This window comes from Aptenodytes patagonicus, chromosome 4 (genome assembly GCF_965638725.1).
Source record: "Aptenodytes patagonicus chromosome 4, bAptPat1.pri.cur, whole genome shotgun sequence".
Taxonomy (NCBI): domain Eukaryota; kingdom Metazoa; phylum Chordata; class Aves; order Sphenisciformes; family Spheniscidae; genus Aptenodytes; species Aptenodytes patagonicus.
The window spans coordinates 28,534,571-28,555,018 of NC_134952.1; the positions used below are offsets into that span (position 1 = coordinate 28,534,571).

The 20,448-nt window shown below is 42.1% G+C and overlaps 1 protein-coding gene across 1 annotated transcript in view; it reads right to left on the reverse strand.

Annotated features, from left to right (window-relative positions):
- Positions 1–17,971, reverse strand: part of KCTD8 (potassium channel tetramerization domain containing 8) — a 98,544-nt gene extending 80,573 nt beyond the window's left edge. The window contains exon 1 of the mRNA XM_076336186.1: positions 17,099–17,971. Coding sequence (XP_076192301.1) covers positions 17,099–17,942 — 844 coding nt within the window. The 5' untranslated portion in view covers positions 17,943–17,971. The remainder of the gene's footprint in view (positions 1–17,098) is intronic.
- Between the last annotated feature and the right edge of the window lie 2,477 nt (positions 17,972–20,448).

Here is a 20,448-nt window from a genome sequence, read left to right on the forward strand (position 1 = left end):
TCACAATTTCAAGTTGATTTTCAATTCCAAGCTTCCAGCTTTTAGCTTTTGCCTGTTACTGACACATTTACTTCCAGAGCCCACTTGTCTAATCATGATCTCCCCTCAGTCCTCACCAGAGTTTCACAGACTTTTCGGTTAACCAAAATACTTCAAGTTAGTAAACTTCCAGTCTTTCACCTAACATGCAATCCAGGAGTGCATCCCAGCTCAAAGGTGCGCGTATATGCCCTGGCTATCTTCTAGCTCTAACACAGCAATATCTAGGTGCACCCCATCATCTCTCAGCTCTCCATCCCCACCTCTCCAGCACCTGGTTTTCTTGGAAAGAGAAGGAAGCTGTGTTTTTCTCTCACTGACTTCTCAGTATAGACAACATATGGCTCAAAACTGTGAGGCAATCTGCTCAGAGTCTGGATGCGCTCTCAGCTCTAACTCAATACAGTGTTTCATGAGAAGTTTCTATGAACACAGTTCCTTGGGGACAGCACAGAGACACAGCCCCAGTTCATCTCATCCTACAGCCAATGCAATCCTGGTTCGATCAGCTTGAATAGATTTTCATCTGTACAAAGGAAGAGGGGAAATAATTTGCATCTTCCTTTGCCCATCCATCTGTGGCTAATCATAATCCAGTCTGCTATCTACAATTCTTTGAGCTACGTATGTAAAAGGAAACATAAACCAGAAGGATTTCTTCCCCCCCGGACAAATCAAATCAGTCCCCCTATCATGCACTACTGCTAAGGCACTGCCATCTAGTGTGGAAAATCAATATAACAAAGAAAGATGAAAAAAAAGATACAAGAGTCTTTGCAACGTGGCAGGTGAAATTCTATCGGCTTCCATCAAACGTTTTGAACACCTACACATCATATTCATAACATTAGTCATTCTACTTTATGAGAACACACATAAGCCCTCCCTTTTATAGGAAACTCCCTAACTTGATAGACTGCAATGGCTTCCATTAGATTGCACTGTGTCATGTCAGACAGGCTCAGCAGAGCCCTTAGATCCAGTAGCCTCATTTGGAGTAACTCTGTGAAACTAAAAATAAAATTCTACAGTATTTAATGGGAGGAATCTCGTGGTAGAAAAGAGCTTTTTCTTAATTACCACATATTTTATTGCAAATTTACAAACTTCATGACTTTATTCTCTAATTCACATTATATGGAAAGCATTGCAACATAACAGACAGTCTGCAGGACCAGAACATCAGGAACTTTTGAGTTTTGCCTCTGCATTTGTAGTAGCTGAAGATTTCCTCTCGTCTTCCAAGAACACTCCTGCCCACACAGCCCCAAGTTTCCATTGTTTTGTGTCCTGTGCAATTACCTACAATTGTTCAATGAACATGCAAAGGATTTAATCTGTTTCACTTGGACCACCTTTGTACAGATGAAGTTAAGCACACATGACATGAGCCAACGGAGCACAGATATGATAATTTTACAAAACTTGCAGAGCTGTCATAAAGACCAATGATTATAAACACCTTTATATTATTTATTATTGCTACAACTTGTTGTAATCTCAATATTACCACTGTGCTAATCAAGGCTTTTAAGTACTCAGGTAACACTGTAGTCTACTTTCCAGAACTGTAGCAAGACAGTGTTATATACTATTTGGCTGGTGCAGATATTCTGTATCATCCTCATCACAGCAAAACCCATTTTAGAATATAAGCTGTATCAATGACTCTGAAAGTCCATATAGCAAGATTCTGCATCCCAATAAAAATATAGTAATTTTTGTCTCCCATAATACTGGAGAAACACTGCTAACCTAGAGAACAAGACAGTAAAGAGAAAAGTGCTTTATGTGGCAGTGAGACTACTTTCCTATCCAATAAGGATTGGAACACCACAGTCTTAAAAGAGAAATATGTGGAGGGAAAATCCTATTTAAAAAGTATAACTCAGAAAGAAGAATATACAAAAAGCAGAGTTACTTTAGTATAATCTTCTATACTTGATAACATAATTCTTATGTATTTGATGTAGGATTTAGCACTACATAAAATGATTACTAAATCAATATTTATATTTGATAACTGTATATACCCTGGATCTTTACATATACATATGAAATCACTGAACTGAATGCAAAGACTTCAAGAAGCTTTGAACCAAGATGAAACAAACAGTTCTTAGTTTGTGTAAAATAATTTAGGAATTCTTTTGTATTGCAAGTTATACTGTAAAACAAACTATTTCAACATTCCAAACATTCTAATAATTGCCACGGATCACTGAGGTATTTAACTTTAAAATGTACAAAATAATGACAATTATATATGATATGCCAATACCATTCTGATTTATATTGGTACAATCATCTATTTCATGGATATTATAAAAAAGAAATAAAGTATCTTGCCAAGTATTCAAAGCCTGTCAATAACATTATAAGGAAAAATACTTTTCGTAAAGAACTTTATGTGCCTCCCACGCCACCATAATATGACTCAGTTACAATATTGAGCCAGGATAATCACAATCTAGCTAATGCCTTTTCTTTAAATATTTAGATTGCTAAATATAGATAGATAAATATATATACATTATATATAATGCATAGATTTAAGATTATGATATATTAGATTTAAGAAATATTTGGGAATACTCTGTTGCTAAATTACTAACGTAGTTCCAATGGTAGTCTACAAATAAGGGTGGAAAGAGGGCACTGAAAAGATAGTGAAAACATAGCATAGTAGATACTAGGCTCCTGATTCACATGATCATACACGAATTTCAGGCTTTAACTTCAAAAATATAAAGCAATTATCTGGCCCTCAAGGTTGTGAAGAAAAGCTTGTAGCTCATGACATAGACATAAGCAGAGTTATGAGACCACTTAAAGTCTGGAGAAGAGCCTGAAAGAAGTCCTGAAATGATGAGGCAGCCCATGCAAATCACTGAGGGGTTAAGCTCCGTGATCCACTGCTGCTAGGTCACCACACCAGCTTAGAAGGAGGAGAAGGGATGTGCTGAAACCCTGTGGCTGCTGTTCCTCAGGTTCCCTTCTCTAGGGAACCCATCTCCACCACTCTCCCAGAAGCAAAATACAGCCAAGCCACAGGGTTTTGAATACAGCGTCACGTAAGTTTTGTATCATATTTAATGTGGACATAAAGGGACAGACTAGTTAACACCATCAAGACATCAAAACCTTCTCTAAGTCGATGTAGGTGAGCTCGTAACAAGGATATCAGTACCAGTCTGCCCAATCCCTCCATCACCATGAATGCTGGTGGAAATGTACCTTAACAACACATGCCTTGCCCAGGAGAATAACTTTAGAGAAGAAAACATATTACCAGGCACAACTGACATAATTTCATTGACATCGAAAGTGTTTTGACAACCTACAACTGACATAAGACCTGTCTCAAGATCTGTTATTATGCTTCTTCTCTATGATTATATATTTATCTATTAGGTGTCAATCAATGCAAGCAATACTTCTGGTTTAGTTTGTTGTCATAAGAGAATTTTTAACAGCAAAAAGTCTCCAGATGCATTGCTTCAACAATGTTTTCAGTAACGTGGGAAAAGCAAGAGGAACATCCAACATTTTTTGTATAATCCTAGTTACTAGTGCCTCATATTCCATTCTTACATTAAAATTTCAAGAAGAAAAAAACCCAAATTGTTTAAGTATCCTAATAATTAACTACCTTGCTCTTATATTATACATTCATTCAGCAATGAATTAGTGAAAAGTAATTCAGCATTGTTCATGTTTGCTTTATGGTTGGGGTTTTTTTTTTTAATTTTCTAGGCTACAAAAAAAAAATCCTGTTCAGCATTTTTGCAGTTGCTACGTATATTGATTCAAGCTATGCTAGGGGAACAATTCAGAGCCTGAAAAGCTCAAGCAAAAAAATATGTCACATCAAAGAAACTCACCACTGATGGAAAATATCAAAATGGGGAAAAACCCAAAGAAATCCAAGGTGGTCTGACACCTTTGTGACAGATAGCACCTACAGAATCTACCTAAAGAATGACAATAAAAATGGTCAGAGGTTTAAATAACAGTGATTTTCAAATTTTTTGAGATTTCTTTCTTCACGCAACATGTGATCAACAACCACAGTGCTATCCAAAATTAATTTTAAACATTTTTTTCAGATACTTTCTTATCTGTGGCTTATTTAACATTCTATGGTTTTGAATTTGGGCCAGAAAGTCCTGTAAGAAACTTCCTCCTGAAGCATTTTTTTCAATTCTTACTACAAGTAGGACACACAAAAGTAAGTAAAAAATAACATAAAGTTAAGGCTTTGAAGCTTGTGATTTTCAGAACAATCAGAATTTACAGCTCTCTAGCATCTACTTCATTTCCCTGCAGCAGTTTACTCTTCCTTTCCTGAGAAGTGAGTTCAAATAGCCAATGCCAAGTTAAATCACATCAGAGAAGAGAATCACAGGATAATTTAGGAGGTCTCTAGTCCAACCTCCTGCTCAAAAGCATGGTCAGCTATGAGGTCAGACCAGGTTATCGGGGCTTGATCCAGACGAGTCTTGAAAACCTCCAAGGATGCACAACGTGCACAGCATCGCTGCACAGCCTGTTCCAATGCCTGACTGCCTTAACGCAGGAAATGTTTTTCCTTTTATCAAGGAACTTGTAAATCTATTAAGAAGCTTGAAAGCTGCGAGTGTTATACGGCTACCACAGGTAACGTTTAATAGTCTTAATTTACTGATCCACAGTCTAACACCACATACCTTCTTGAATAGAAATTATGGCAACCCACTCTGAACCAGCAGTAATTATCCAGTAACTTGCAATACTCTTGCTATATGACTGCTTGATAATACAGTAAATAGCTTTTACCACTATTGCTTTCACTATTATAAACTGATTTAATTAAGCAAATTAATGACTGAGAGCTAATCAAGATGAACTTTGGTAAAATGTCAATTTCTGTATTGCTAAACCTCTAATATAACCACAGGATAAGGAAGAAGCACACAAGTGCAGTTTATTGCCAGCCACGGAGACGATAAGAAGAATTAAATTTTCCAAACCAGCAGCCTAAACTTAAATTCGTCTATCCCTACTGCTTGCCTGGTACTCAAAGAGCAAATGGAAATTCTTACTGAACTTGGCTGGATTTTCTGGAAGTACATTCAAGATGGCAAGCATTGATTTGGAGGTCAATTTTAGACTCATTCTCAGATGTGATTCGTTATATGGTTCATTAAAAAGGACAACTATTTTTGCTAATAGCCTCACTGTTGATGATAGAGGATAACCCCAATTCCAAAAACATGCATTAAAAATATTAAAAAGAAAACAGTGCATCTTCTCAAACTTCAGAATATTTTTACCATTTTCAGAAAGCGCAGCTAAGCAACCCCCCAAGCTCCTTCGTACCTTTTATGCATTGTAAGTGTGACAATATAGAAAGGCTTGCATACCGTCACATCATTAATAATAATCATAAATAAAACATTTTTAGGTAGTATAAAAAGCAAGTCAAATTTTTTTTCCCCATGTATTTTTTTCCAGGTTACCAATTGCTTAGAACAGGCGCTCTTCTCCCTCCATATTTTGCAGCCAAATGTAAAGAATATTTAGATTAACTTTACTAAATTGAAGATTACTATTGAATTTACGCCACTTCAGCAGCATGGTCACAGAAATGCAAATACTGCGCCATGCCACTGAATACGTATTAGTTAGATGCGACTCTTGCCTTACTGTTGTCTTTGACCAAGAACACCTTGCTTTTCCTGTATAAAAATAACTCAAGGAGTTATTTCTCGTGTATTTTGTTATAAAAAGTTCAGGAAATTGTGAAAGACCCCACCCCAAATCATTGCCCTGGTATTTTAAGGCCCTGACACAGACCCGTGACTATGGCGCCCGGCCAGAGGTCCTTGGAGGACGCAGATCTTGGCTTATTTGCTGGTATTCGCAGAAAGCAGACGTGGCCACCGCAGTGCCAGGCCCCGAGGGGGCACCACCAGGCTGTACTGGCCCTGACCCACCCTCTGAGGCTCCCCATACTCTGCCCAGGGCGCCATTTCAGCCCCCCGCGGCCGACAAGTCCCCAAGGCTGCAGCAGGGCCGGGCTCCAGCTCCCCGCAACCCTGCCTGGCCACAGGCCCCGCCAAGCCAGGCCCACCCACAGGCACTGTGGGGCCCACGCATGTTTTTGGCAGGGATGAACGATGTTCAGCCTTGCTCCCAAGTCCGTGTTGGTACCCCTCAAACCAGAAAAGCAAAACCACCTTCTGAAGACATGGACTCGCACAGGCCACGCAGCTTTTATTCGTCGCATCCACAGCAATGGGATTTAGGAAGAAAGCACTGCCAGAAGTCAGTCACCGGGGATCTGATTAGACAGACAGTGTTTAACCTAATCTCCTCTACTTCAAGCGCACTCTTCTTCCTGTAATTAAATGTGATCACAGATGCAATTATTTAGGGGCATAATTCCACCAATTTAGACACCAAACTACTTCAGCTGCAGGTGGAAAAAGTAAATACTGAAGGGACAGGAATAAAAATGAGCGTTGTTATGACTGGAGGCTGGACTACTAGGCAGCTAAAAGCCATAGGAAGATATAAACTTAGCAGGTTATGAGGTAAAACTTCAAAAGTTTCAGTAGCCCTCAAAATATCACATATTGAATAACTGAAACATTTCTGAAAAGTTTGTCCCTTCTATCCTAAAGAATTACAGGATTATTTTGAAGCCATTACTCCAGATGGTTTTTGGGGAGCACACACACATAGACTTTGTCTATCTCTGCTTATAACATTTAGAAACATTACATTCATTTATTACATCCCCAGAGACAAACCGACAACGCGAAGATCAGAAATTTACGTTTGCAAGCTATGACAACACTAAAACAGGTAAATATGCACAGCTTTCTGAGGGATTGCTAACAGAGAAAGTTAAAGTCTATGGGTGCTAGGAAAGTAAAAATTCAAGCAGGATTGCGAATTACAGTGGTCTTAGTTATATTCCTTATGTAATTTTGGTTTACTCCTTTTAATATGATAAGGCTTATCTACCCATACAGATGCTGACAGTTCCTGCTCCGAAGAAGGAGTATTTCAAATGGGTAAGTCACTCGGAAAGGCAGGTGTGGGATTTGACGCCAAAATTTTGGAAGTAAGAGAGGACGGACACAACCTTACTTGAACAACTGTCCCATTCTATCTTGCATCATAAATAGCTGAATTATTTTATTCTTTTTTTTTCCCCCGAAGTCCACATAGCTTCAACAATATTGATCACACTTTTATAAGGCTGTATACTGGTATTTTTAGGATGGAATGAGTGATATTTATATTCCTAAACACTGGAAAGAGACAAAAATAGGTGGAAAAGCAAGAGTAGCCATGCCTCCGCTTTGTTTCAGATCAGCTCAAAAGCCACAGTAGACATTAACAACAGAAATAGTAACAGCTGTCTGAAGAGAACAATAGTGAGAAGTGACTGGCTATAAATGGGTGACCGTGAGAAGAAAGGGAAAGAAAGTATGTTCATTAAGAAAAACTAGCAAAAAGTATTGTTTAGTTTTAGTCTTTCTCCACCGTATTATCTACACATTACACTGATTAAATTGTTGGCGCTCCATTTTACTGACTTATTTTATCTGCCTTCTAACCCTTTTGTAGTTGATTTTCATATTATTTTGTATTCATGAGTTTCAATGAGAATGAGAGAACCTTGGATTAAGAACCAGAAATGTTAGAGAATACTTCTGTATACACAAAATAGACATTTGTCATTACTCTCAAAGTTTTGCAGGTATGGTGGTTTTAATGGGGATTTGAGTAACAGAAAAAAAAAATCTGGTTTAATTAAACTGTTAGTAAGAGATTATGAAAGTAACTGTTTTGCACACAATTTATTTATATAAACATATATATATGCGCAATTCTGGGCCTTTTTTCCTCCTATTATTAAACAAATATAAAGAGCCTCACAGATACCTGAGACATATATAAAATATTCACTGATAAAAAGCCTTTGGAATGATAGTACACTTTTAATAACTTCTGTGGAATACACTGACATCGTTGTAATCCTTACAAGAACCTCTAAACATCTATGTTCAATAAAATGTAAAACAAGTTCACTATTAACTTAAGTTGCAGGAGACTGTTTACAACAAAATGTGACAAGAGTCCCTGAGCACCAACCCATCTCTCTTTGGGAATATTTGTTAATACTACTAAAGGGAAAACCCAGTAAGGATGAAAGAGAAAAGATAAAAATGCATCTGAAGGTTATTGTTGTTTGCTTATGTAAAAAATAAAATATACTGACCGATTTCATTTCTGAATCATATCTTTCTGCTAATGCAAAGAGAACATCTCTGTATGTATGAAGTATAATACAACTGAATGTATGCTAAATGAAGACCTGGAATATTTAATTTCATTAATAAAAGTTAATGATGGTGTTGATTTCTCTCTTCAGTTTCTCAGCCCAGTCCTTCTTCCCCCAAAGAGATGTGCAGCATATCTACTTCAATGCATTAGTTGTCGTTGCCATGTGTATTCGCACTTGTGATTGAGTTGTTGTCTCTTGATTGACTTATTCATAGTATTTTTTTAAAAAGTGTTGTAGTATTCCCTTCAAAAGGAAGTACTAATATTTTTTATTCTATAAGCCACTCTAGTTTTCTTTATTCACTAAGTGCATGTCATTGGAACAGAAAACAGGTCAGGCACAGGGCACATGACTCGAGCAGTACAAAGCAAACCTGATGTGCACGCAGCCCAGAGGCGGTGGCAGTCCCCCAGAGGCGGCAGCCCCTGTCTCCACACCTCCTTTGCTCAGAGCCCCTGCCATAGGGTTCAGGCATCTGGGGAGCAATGAGAAAGGGAACAACTAAATTTTGACCCACCTACTCTCAGCTGCAAAATGTTGATGAAGGAATCATTGCACTAGCTGTAACTGAGAGCAGTCCTGATGCTGCTTATGGTCAGGCAGGCCCCACAGGGTGAAGAATGGGTAAATACACTGCTTCCTATCTTTGAATCCTGTTTTGAGCAACTTTGGGACAGACAGCATCAAGTTAGAAGTCATTCCATAAAGAAGAAATAATATTTGCATAAACATTTTTAAAGCATTGTATTCATCTTGTTGCTAGAAACATGAAACTGTCATTAACACCACTGTGGTTTTTACATGTGTGGTGAAGTCCTGAAAATATTTAGAGATGCGATGATATAAACGGAGTGATACCTTGCAGCCAGATGCACTCGTTAATTAAATGTCTTCTGAAGCTAAACTGTCAAAATGCAACAAACATGACAAGTTTGTTGCCACAACCTGATAAAATGCAACCAAAATGGAATGCCATTAGTTTCTTCAAGTGCCATGAAAATTACAAAACATCACTGCTTACCTCCTGCCAGGATTACGTGTACTAGAAACAGTTATGACACCAAATAATCACTCATGTAGTTTGAATTCCACTTTCATGTGAAAGACTAGCCCAAGACTATCTGCTGCTTCAGTCCCAGTGAAGGTCTGTCCTGCAGCTGTGAATGGGACTCGAGTGTGAGTTTCACACACTGTTAGTCCCTATTTATATGATTAATCCCATTTAGGTCAAAGAAAAAAAAGAATAAATTCACTGAATAATCCTGAATTTATATGAGGCAAAAGCTAAACGTGCAATGGCGATTACTGGTTTAAAAATAAAACATAAAAATCACACAAAATATTTAAAGAAAAGTACTTAAATGAAATTATCATTCTCACCAGAGTTTTAGACATAGCACTTTTTTGACATTTAGTCAATATATGAATTTTAAGTAATTTTTACCTCTTCTCAAAAAGAACATGCAGTTTCATCAAGCTGGAGTGAACAACCTCTCCAGGAAATCCATCAAGAAGCATTTGATTTGCTAAAGCAAAATGAAATTTGCCTGGTAATTTTTTTTAAGGATTTTCCAGTGGACTTCCAGTGGCTCAGTTTATAAAACAGCCATGATTTGCGAGTGCCATTAGTACTCCACCTGCTTGAAAAAAAATGAAGATCTTGTGAGCAGAAATGAAATAAAATCATCCTTGGATATAAAAATATCTTCTGCTTGCCAGGTTAGGATGTTAGCTGGTATAGTGACTCCAACTTTTTTCAACAATTATACCAAGTCAAATAACCACCAACCAAATAATCAGTCTGTGGCATGGAAAAGCCCTGCAGACATGACCTTGGTCAACACAACTCTGTAACAGACTTCTTAACGTGACTCTGGCAGTAAAGGAATCCAAAACTGGAAATAGAAAATCAGAGGGGAAGTCCAAAGCATGGCCATGCTATTCACTTCTCCTGCAGTGACACCCAGGATCTGCCTAGCTGCTGAGACAACATAGGGCAATGCTAAGCTGGCTGTGAGCTACATTGGGCACCACACGGGTCTCGCGCAGCCCAGGACCCCAGAGGCGTAAGATGGGTGCACACCACCTTACACACTTTCCCTCTTTGCCCATCTAGGTATCTGGCTCAGCAAAGATCTCGCCCTTAAACTGATAACGCACCAAAACATGACCGATTACTTCTGGTTGCTTTGTTCAGGCCATGCTGATGTTCAGCCGGACGAAGAAGAGAGCCTTTCTTTCTGCCACTTCTCATTCCCATAGCATATTACTTTTGACATCTATGAAAGCTGCCTGAGCAGTTTTTCATTTCTGGAGATCTACGTTTAAAGGTGGAACTGTGGCAGAAAGAGGATAATGTGAGAATCGATGAACTCCCTCTTGGTGCAATGCTTAGTGAATTTTTGTTTGCCACTCAAATTCTCATCACAGTATAACAAATTTGGTCTTTGCTGCAAAGGAGAAAACCAGCAGTGAAATACCAGCCATACCATACTGAGAAAGCAAATATATTGCAAAATGTATTTCATTAGCAGTAATGTTTTAATTTTAAATCATGTGCCTGGAACAGTATTATACGGAACACTTTTGTACACATAAATTCTGTGCTTGAACAGCAGATAACTGGAAGTTCATGTTGACAATAAAGAAAAAATAAAATATTATTTGCTGATCCTACTGTAGAGTAGTAAACATTTCCCTGCAACTACCGTCATAAATCCTTGAAAAAATGTATGAAGTGATCTGACACCAAGAAGCAGTTTTCCTGCAAAATATTACAGATCCAGCAAAGTCAGCTTCTCCAACACTGTTACTTTGTTCCCAAGTAATCCACAAGTAGTACCAGTCTGGGATAATATCAAAACCAGTGTGTTTCCATTTCCCGACATAAGAAATAACAGCTGCTTATATCAATGTGCTTATTGCTTATCTAGTATTGATCCCAGTATATAATATCCAGGATAGTTGATTTTCTCAGTTAATCTCTAATTTTACTTTCAAAATACTGCACAACAGTTCCAATCCTCAGCTCCAACTATTAAAGTGGCTCTACAGTACTTAAAAATATAATTTTATTGTAATAAGAGCAGAAACTGAATATAATAATTAAAATCTGATCACAAGTCATTGTATTACGTATTTCTAACGAAGCGAAAGAAAAATCAAAAGGTTCCTGGCATAGTTTTTTTACTGCAGCAGTGTCTTTACACCAGTTGTAGAGGAATGCAGGTTGTTTTCATTATTTATTAAAAAACCTAATTTGTTCAAACTTCTTTTTAATCTCACATTTTAAAATTATTCTCAAATAGAGTCTCTGGGTTAAAATGATGACTAAAATCAGAATACCAGTTTCAGTAGTCTAGATTATCACACGTTATGTCAAATGGTGGCATAAGAAAGATTCTCATATTAGTAATTTATGAATCAAAGCATACAGTCATCGCTTTACATTCAGGCACATACATTTTGGAAGAATGACAAGATAAAGAGTAGTCTATTATTTATGTATTTTTAAACTGTATTAGCGTTGAGCGGGAATCATGAGGCAGAATATCCTGAAGTTTTATGTCAGTCTAAAGTCACAGGACTACCTACAGAATCTCTCTTTAAAGGGCTTTGCTCAATAGTCCTACCAGAAACAACGTTCCTAGATCTTGATACTGTCAGAAATCTGAAGCTTTTCTACATTGTGCTTGTGATACTGATTTAATCCTTCTTGTCTTCCTGTACTACCAAAAACTTGTACTCTAAGGCTCTGGTTCAGGCTCAAAGTAAACTGTCCAACTTCACCTTAACGTTCCAGAAAGAAGCAATACCCTTGTTTTACTTTTGTCTTGGTCTCCTTTCTCTTCTCAGCCTAGCAAGTTTCAGATACATTTGTTCCATATAAAATAGCACAGACACACTCCATGTAGCAAAAACTCCAGCAAATAAGCAGTGATGGATGGAGAGCAGCTTGGCATGGTCATAGAAACCACCTGCAGGATGGCTCTCATACCACTCTGCCCTCAGAAGAGCAGTTTAGGGTTATCTGCCGACCCACCATCTCCTCGCTATCCCAGTGGGATGTCGAACAGGATTTAGCATTCACAGAGCAATTAACATCTCAAAGTATTTTATGTATTTGTTTGTTCCCCATGTTTCAAGTGCCACCTTCTGTTTTCTCTTTTTTATTGCAAAGACAAACAATGTTGGTTGGTGGTTTTTGTTGCTGTTGGGGTGTTGAGTTTGGTTTTATTGTTGTTTGTGGAGTTTTTTTTCAAAATACCATATTGTTTCCTAAAAGTTCATTGCTTCCAACTGCTTATTCCCCACTGATTATGAAATTATTATCACTTGTTTATGGCAATTTCCACAGCAACCAATGTAATCTCAGTGCTATGACTTCAAGTGGAAAATAAGCACCATAAATTCATGCAAATGTCACCTGTTACAAGCAAAAACAGGAGACAAGGAAACAGAAAATGTCACATGTGAAACAGGAGTGTCAAAACAGAATATGTGTCAAAGTTTTTTTTTCCACGAAGTATTACTGCATTCTTCTTACAATAAACATGTCAGTTCAGCACAGAAAGCTTCTAGCTGAGCATGATGCTCTCAACACCCATAAGTCAGATTGCATAGCAGATGTTAAATGTAAAATCCATTAAGACCAATTAGATTCTACAGAAGAAAAAAATAGTAATAGCATGCACAGGCAATCCTGCATTACACAACAGTACCGAGAGATACAGTGAACCACAAAAAAAAAAGACAAAAGCTTAAAAATGTAAATCGCACCCTTTCCTCATAAAGGGACCAGCTAACAGGTCTGTTGTGTTACCTACAGCCATGTGAAGCAAAGGTCTCCTTACTTCTAGTATCCTGTCTCCACCTAGAAGCAGCTTTTGTGAAGGCCATCAGCTATCGCGCACCAACAGGTAATGAATCAGCGGTCCTCTATGGCAGCTTGAAACTAAGCAGCAAAAGAGTTTGAGCCTCTTTCCCAAACTGCATATGCATTTCCTGTCACATTAACTGACCCAAGTCACCCTCACATGTGCTAAGGTGAGAGCTTCAATAGCTTAAAGATCCCTGTTAGCCTTCAGGCATGGAGCCAAGCTATCAGGAGGAAAAAAGGGAAAAGTTTGTGGTACACTGTGGTAGAGCCTTTTCAATACCACTTTAAAAGTTACTCCTTTTATTGACCATTAAGAGAGAGGATTTGTAACAGGCATGTGGAACGGATCTGTGAGCACTTTTCAGAACTAAGCCACCAATGCAAGGTGCAAGTTAAATTCTGGCCTTGTTGTAATGGGCCATGTAGACAAATGAAGCTGTCATTGCATACATGAGAGCTTGCACACCACTGGGGGCAAAGAACCTCATGTTTTTTATAGGAATTATGCATACCAAGAAGGAAAGTCAGTCTCTGTACTTGTCAGGACATGTTGCCAAAGGCTGAAGCATTATTTCCTGGTAAGCAGTTTCAAACGACCTCTGGTTCTTCAATAAGAACTAGTCTGCAACAACTAATCCATCTCTAGATATTAAGAAATCCATAAATTAAGTAAATATATGTGTAGTATCCAAGGTGAATTTCATCTGCAGTAATGTTTAAGAAAAAATAATTTCAATTTTTTAAAAAAGTGATAGGTGGTCATTTCAGCTCAAAATACCTACCGAAGTTTGAGAGATACTAGAAACAGACCTGAAATCTGTTCCACAAACCACAGGTTAAAGGCCACTTTTGGCCTTCAAACATTCCTTAGTAGCTCTCGGTGAGAAACTCATTCAGCTACATATGACCTAAGGAAATGGGCGGAATGTATATATCCTTACATATTTTTCCAATCGCTTTGCTATCTACCATTATTAGAAAACAGGTATGTCCACAAGTCCTCAGGAGAAATGGTGAAAGAGAAGTTTGTGTGGCTGCTATAGAATTACAGACCAACAACTAATATAGTTGCTGGTTGCAGATGCTGATGCTGTGCCTAACAAGTGCAGATGCAGCTAGGGCTTTTTCCAGTGGAACAGAAAACTAGGTTTCTTCTCCACTAACACCAAATTAAGTCTCAGACACTGGCCAAAACCAGAATAGGCTCTCCAAAGTTTTTTGCCTTTATATTTTTGTCTGTAAGGCACAGCCCAGGGTTGGACATTGTCCAAGACAGCTCTTGAAATCAGCAACCTCCCAACAAAAACTACCTCCTTTCTAGGGTTCATGGCGACACGTGGCAAGGAATAAATTGAAGAATGACTGCTCTTCTCTTTGTGTATTAAGCTCTGTTTATGAGCGAGGAAGGAATACAGTCCTGGCAAATCCTGTTGGAGAGCCTACAGCCAGTAACCCTGTCCACTCTTCTCACCCCTGGTGCAGAGCACTAAGGCTTCCAAGGTTTCCTCTCCCTTCAATGGCTTCTTGTGCAGCAGTCCGGCAAAGCAACAGCAAGCACCCAATCCAACCAGGGCATTTAATAATAATAATAATAATAATAATAATAATAATAATAATAATAATAATAATGTATTGTTTTATCAATGGTCTCCATCAACTGGACATTTAGTCAGTTTAAAAAAAAAAAAAACACAAACAACAAAAAAACCCAAAGAAACTAAAGCATTACTTCAGGCATTGTATTTTGCTTGTTTCTCTTCCCGTTTCGGTGATTTTTTTAAGTTTGTCTCCATGTTGCTATATTTCATACAAAAATGTATAAAATTGTTAAACAAAAAGGTTGCTAAGTGCATAACAAGCAACCAAAGTGAAAATATGCTCCCCATCTTTTCAACGTACTTTTCTCTCATTTTTTATACTCAGAAGTAAAAAAAAAACCACCACACCCAAAACCATCAAGCAAAAACATACATTTTCAATTAACTGTATCAGTTTAAGTAATTAACTAACTATTTTACTTTTCACAACATTGTAAGCCGGAAGACTAAAAATCAAAACAAAAAATCATGATGTACAACATCCAATTCATCCCTGGCATTATTCCACATAGATCAGTGGTATTACACCAGGGATTAGTTTGGAACACTGATCTGAATTAGAGCACTGTTCTATACAGCAACCTCATCATAACACACACACACAAAAACCCCAAAACATTATGAGTATCACAAACGCACACAAATAATTAGGCACCTAAAAATCTGTTTCTGAGCAGAACAGGCTATTTAATAGTCTTGATAATAACAATAAGGAATTTCTACTATTTTGAAAATCAGTACATCCATTTTTCTTTGAAAGGAGATTTAAAAGTCATGTAAAATACTTGCTAAAAGTCCACCCAGAAGAATGCAAAGCTCCTCTACAGCTCAGTTTTTATACATCCTAATGAAAGATGACTGGCGATAGGTTATGCAAGGAATCTTCAAGAACTGTTTTAATATAGTTTTGAAGATTGATTTGAAGTACTTAAGTCTGCTCAGCAAAGGGTGGTCTCCACCTATATAATATACAGCAATGTAAACTATTTAATTAATTTCTCCTCCAAGTAGAAAACCATTCACGCTTCCCTCCTCTACCAAATACCGTGCCTAGGTCCAGTTTTGCACACAAAACAGGTTGCTTCTGTTTAGCTGCCCTACTGGTGAAGTTAGAGGCTGCATCTCCCACCTCACCACAGAGGCAGGCAGATGCCCTACCAAAGCATCCCTCCTGCGCTCAGGGAGCGTGAGACCATGCAGAGGCAGGAGAAGAAAGAAGTGAATGGAGAACACCTCGCTTCCACAGCCTTACTCAACTCTCAAACCCATCAGTAAGGTTTAAGGCTGCCTCTGCCTTCCAAAGACAAATCTCTGCCAGGGGCTGGTGTTGTCCATCCAGCTGCGGTTTCATTACCCAAAACCACTGCCCAGCCAGTGCCCTACATAGCACAACATACTTTGCCAGACTGAAACTCGTTCGTCATCGCTCGATTTTCCTATTTGCCAGTGACCTGAAACCTTTAAGGCTACCCACAGCCAACTAGCAGTCGCTTAGGAGCTGTGTACTAGCTACGGGGTGGTTTATTTTCGGTTTTCCATTTTTTTTCCCTTGGAGCCAGACTCTTTCTTGCTCCTCGGGAAGTTGGCTGTGCCCTCGCTGCCCCTTCTCTCAGGGAGACCGTGCCCAGGCGCAGTGCGCTCACTCGGGAAGGAAACGCAGCGATAAAATATTAAAACCCTTCCTTGCTCGGGGCTCCGCCGTTGCAACCTCTGCACCGCCTCGCTGGGAGGGAGCGCCGCAACCCTCCGCGGCGGAGCCAGCGCTGCGCCCGCACCTCGCCCGCACCCCCGCCCGGCCAGCGGGGCTAGGACCCCCCCACACCCGCCGCCGCAGCCCCCTGATCCGGCACCGGCCCGACGCCCGCCTGGGAGACCCCGGCACGGGGCAGGCGGTGCGGGGGGACTGGTTCTCCCCGCGGCACACTCGGCACCGAAAGGTGGGAGCAGCCCCGATTGCTCCAAGGAGTGGGGGGAGCTGCTCCCCCGCCGCGCTCCGGACGGGGCATTAGGCAGCCCTGTCCCGCCCCCCCCAACGCACAAAAAAAAATTTGAACTGTGGCGGTGACAGCGCCGAATGAGAGGGGAAAGGGGGCAGCCCCGATTTCTCTCGAGCTACATGTTGCTTTGGGACAGCAAGGGTTGGAGTTTACGGGTGCAGATGTACTTTTAACTGCACACCGCCATGCACCCCCCGGGAACGGGTCGGGGGGGGGCGGCAAGGGCGCGAGCAGCACTTACTGAAGAAGATGTACTCGGTGTAGCTGCTCCAGATCTTGTCGTCCCTGTACTGGTTGATGAAAGCGGCGGTGCCGGTGGAGTTGCAAGCCACCATGTGGAAGCCCGCCTCGGAGAGCCGGTCGAAGGCTTGCTCCAGGTAGGTGAATTTGAGGTAGAAGCGGGAGGTGTACTTCTCGGGGGGGCGGTCGGGGTCGCGGCTCTCGTTGAGGGTCTCGCCGAAGACCTCCTTGGCCAGGGCGATCCTGCCGCACACCATGATGCGGGCGACGCGGCGGAACTTGGCGTCCGCCTGGTTGTCCCGCACTGTGGTGTAGGAGCCGCGGTAGCCCACGGTGAGGAAGCCCGAGCGCTTGTCCAGCGCCGCCCGCTGCAGCCGGTCGCTGCTGCCCTGCGAGTTGCTGTCCTCCAGGTCGCTCTGGCAGCCCTCGTCGTTGAGCGAGCTCTGCTTGGTGACCTTGGGCGAGAGCAGCTTCACCAGGTCGCCCAGCTGGAAGTACTCGGCCTCCCGCAGCAGCCTCTCCTTCTCGGGGAAGTGCTCGGGCAGCGCCAGCTGCTTGTCCCGCAGGTAATCCAGCACGTACCTGAAGAGGAAGCCGTCGCGGTCGATGAAGAAGCGCGCCCGGCTGTCCCTGGGCAGCTGGCGGGCCGCCGCCGGGCCGCCCCGGCAGGGGGAGAACATGGTGGCCAGCGTGCTGTCCGGGACGCTGAGCAGCGTGGAGTGCCTCGTCACGTACACCTGGCCCCCCACGTTCAGCTCCACCACCTCGGGGAACGGCGAGCCCGACGGCCCCGACACCATGTCGCTGATGGGCAGGATACTGCCGCCCGCCTCCTTCAAAGCCATGGCTGCGAGCGGGCGGCCGCGAAGGAGGGTCTCCCTCCTAAAAAAGGCGGCCTCCCTCCCTCCCTCCCCTCCACCCACCCCACCCCTCCTTCTCCTCCTCCTTCTTCCCCCGCCGCCCGGAGCGCCCGGAAGCGCCTGGACGGAGCCGCTGCTCCCGCCGCCCTCCGGCACGGCGGCGGGCGGCACGGCCCCGGGGCGCGGCGCCGGCCCTCGCCTGCCCCGCGGCGCCCCCTCGCTGCCCCGGCGGCGGGACGGGCTGGGCTAGGCCGTGGGCTGGGCTGGCCCCGGAGCGACCCGACCCGACCCGACCGCTGCCCCTGCCCCGCCTCGCCCGGCCGCGCGCTCCGCCCGGCGGCGCCGGCAGGCGCGGGGGCCCCCAGCCGCGCTGGCCTCAAGGCCGAGCGGCCGCCAGAGCCGGCTGCCACTTGGCACAGCGCTGCCGCGCTGCCAGGCTCGGCCCAGGGAAGAGCCAAGCCCCTACCCCGGCTCCTCCCCTCGGCTGGGTGGCATTTCTGGTTCGCTTTGGACTTTTTATCGGGCCCCCCCCCCAAAAAAAAAAAAAAAACCAAACCTCCCTGCCTCCCCCAAATCCCTCTGCCTTCCTTATACTGTCGCTCAGGTCGGTCCTTGCGGAGTGCCAGAATGATGGTCGTCCTTGCAAAAGTAGCATCCAGCAGGATGCATATGACGGCATTTTTCACCATCTTCCCTATATCGGCATGCCTTTACCATGAGGGAAGCGGGGGGGATTTAATTGAGGGCACAAATGAACCCAGTGTTCAGCTGTGCTGGTGGTACAAATCTAACAGGCCCTGGGTGGGACACAAATGCTGTATTTGATGTCCTGCTGCTTCACTGGGGCACAGCACACTGGGATCTCGATTTTCAGAGAAGCTTAGCATGCTCTCTAGCTTGACAATGGAATTGGGGTGATTCAAAGCAGAAAAGAAAGCTGCCATTAGGATCCAGATGCCAGGCACAGATTTTGGAATCATAGAATCATTTAGGTTGGAAAAGACCTTTAAGGTCATCAAATCCAACCGTTAACCTAGCACTGCCAAGTCCACCACTAAACCATGTCCCTAAGCACCACATCTACACGTCTTTTAAATACCTCCAGGGATGGTGAATCCACCACTTCCCTGGGCAGCCTCTTCCAATGCTTGACAACCCTTTCGGTGAAGAGATTTTTCCTAATGTCCAATCTAAACCTCCCCTGGTGCAACTTGAGGCCATTTCCTCTCGTCCTATCACTAGTTACTTGGGAGAAGAGACCGACACCCACCTCGCTACATCCTCCTTTCAGGTAGTTGTAGAGAGCGATGAGGTCTCCCCTCAGCCTCCTTTTCTCCAGGCTAAACAACCCCAGTTCCCTCAGCCGCTCCTCATAAGACTTGTGCCCCTTCACCAGCCTCGTTGCCCTTCTTTGGACACGCTCCAGCACCTCAATTTTGATTTGGAACACGTTAGTATCTGGGTTTGTGGCTGTGAAGCAACTAAATTTGTACTTTATTTAAGCAGTAGATTTTTTAATTTTTATTTATTTGTTTTTAGCCGGAGCCACAACTCACCTGCATCCAGATTTCTGATGCATGTACTTTCAGGCTGTGCTACTGGAATGTATTAGAGCACAGACCTGTGCCCATGTGTTGGATGAGAGATGTACGATTGCTCTTGCCAGTAAAAACTGAGGCCTAAACCTGACTGCATTTCTCTGACTACCAGTGCCGGATCTACGTGTGACTCTGTGGTGCTGGGTGGTTCATGCATGGGAACACTTCAGCTTTGTTTTTTATAATCCTTTAAAAGTTAAGGTTTCAACCCTTGATTGTGCCACATAGAGGCAGGAGCCCAACTTGTTCTTCATTTAAACAAGGGTCACTTCAGGCCTGGGGGTAAAAGTCATCAGTTTGCAGGCAGAAACAGTTGCAGTCTGTTACCTCCTCACTAGTGTGCAGTGATCAAGATGACCAGTCATCCAAAGCTTAGTCATGTTCTTTAAACTACTCGTGTACACTCCTCACTTTTAAAGCAGTAACATAGACGTCTCTACAGCACTTCATCCCACCTACCTTAGATATCTCTTTCAAGGTGGGATGAATCAGTCTATGGTGCTACCTTCCTCCCTCCATTTGCTATAGACAAGCCCTAAATCTATGTTTAGAGAGAACTCCTAGCTTTTACATGGCTAATGCTAGGGGAGGCACATCCACCACCCACCCATTGGGTGAGGAGCGTTGGAAAGACTGAGCAAAGACTCCTAGAAAACTAGGTATGTTGTGCTTCAAACATAAGAATTATGTGGGAGTGAAAGGGCTTGTAACAGAGAACAAATGTGCAGGAAAGATTTCTGCAGTGCCCCTTCTTGACCACTTACTGAAACCAATTAATAAGTTTTGAAAATGGGGATGACTGTAAGAAACTAAGTAAAATTCTCTCTCTTTCCTTGGTTATTTTGTTTGAAATGCTCTTAAAGGTCAGAAAAATCATTCAAACTGCTGGGCAC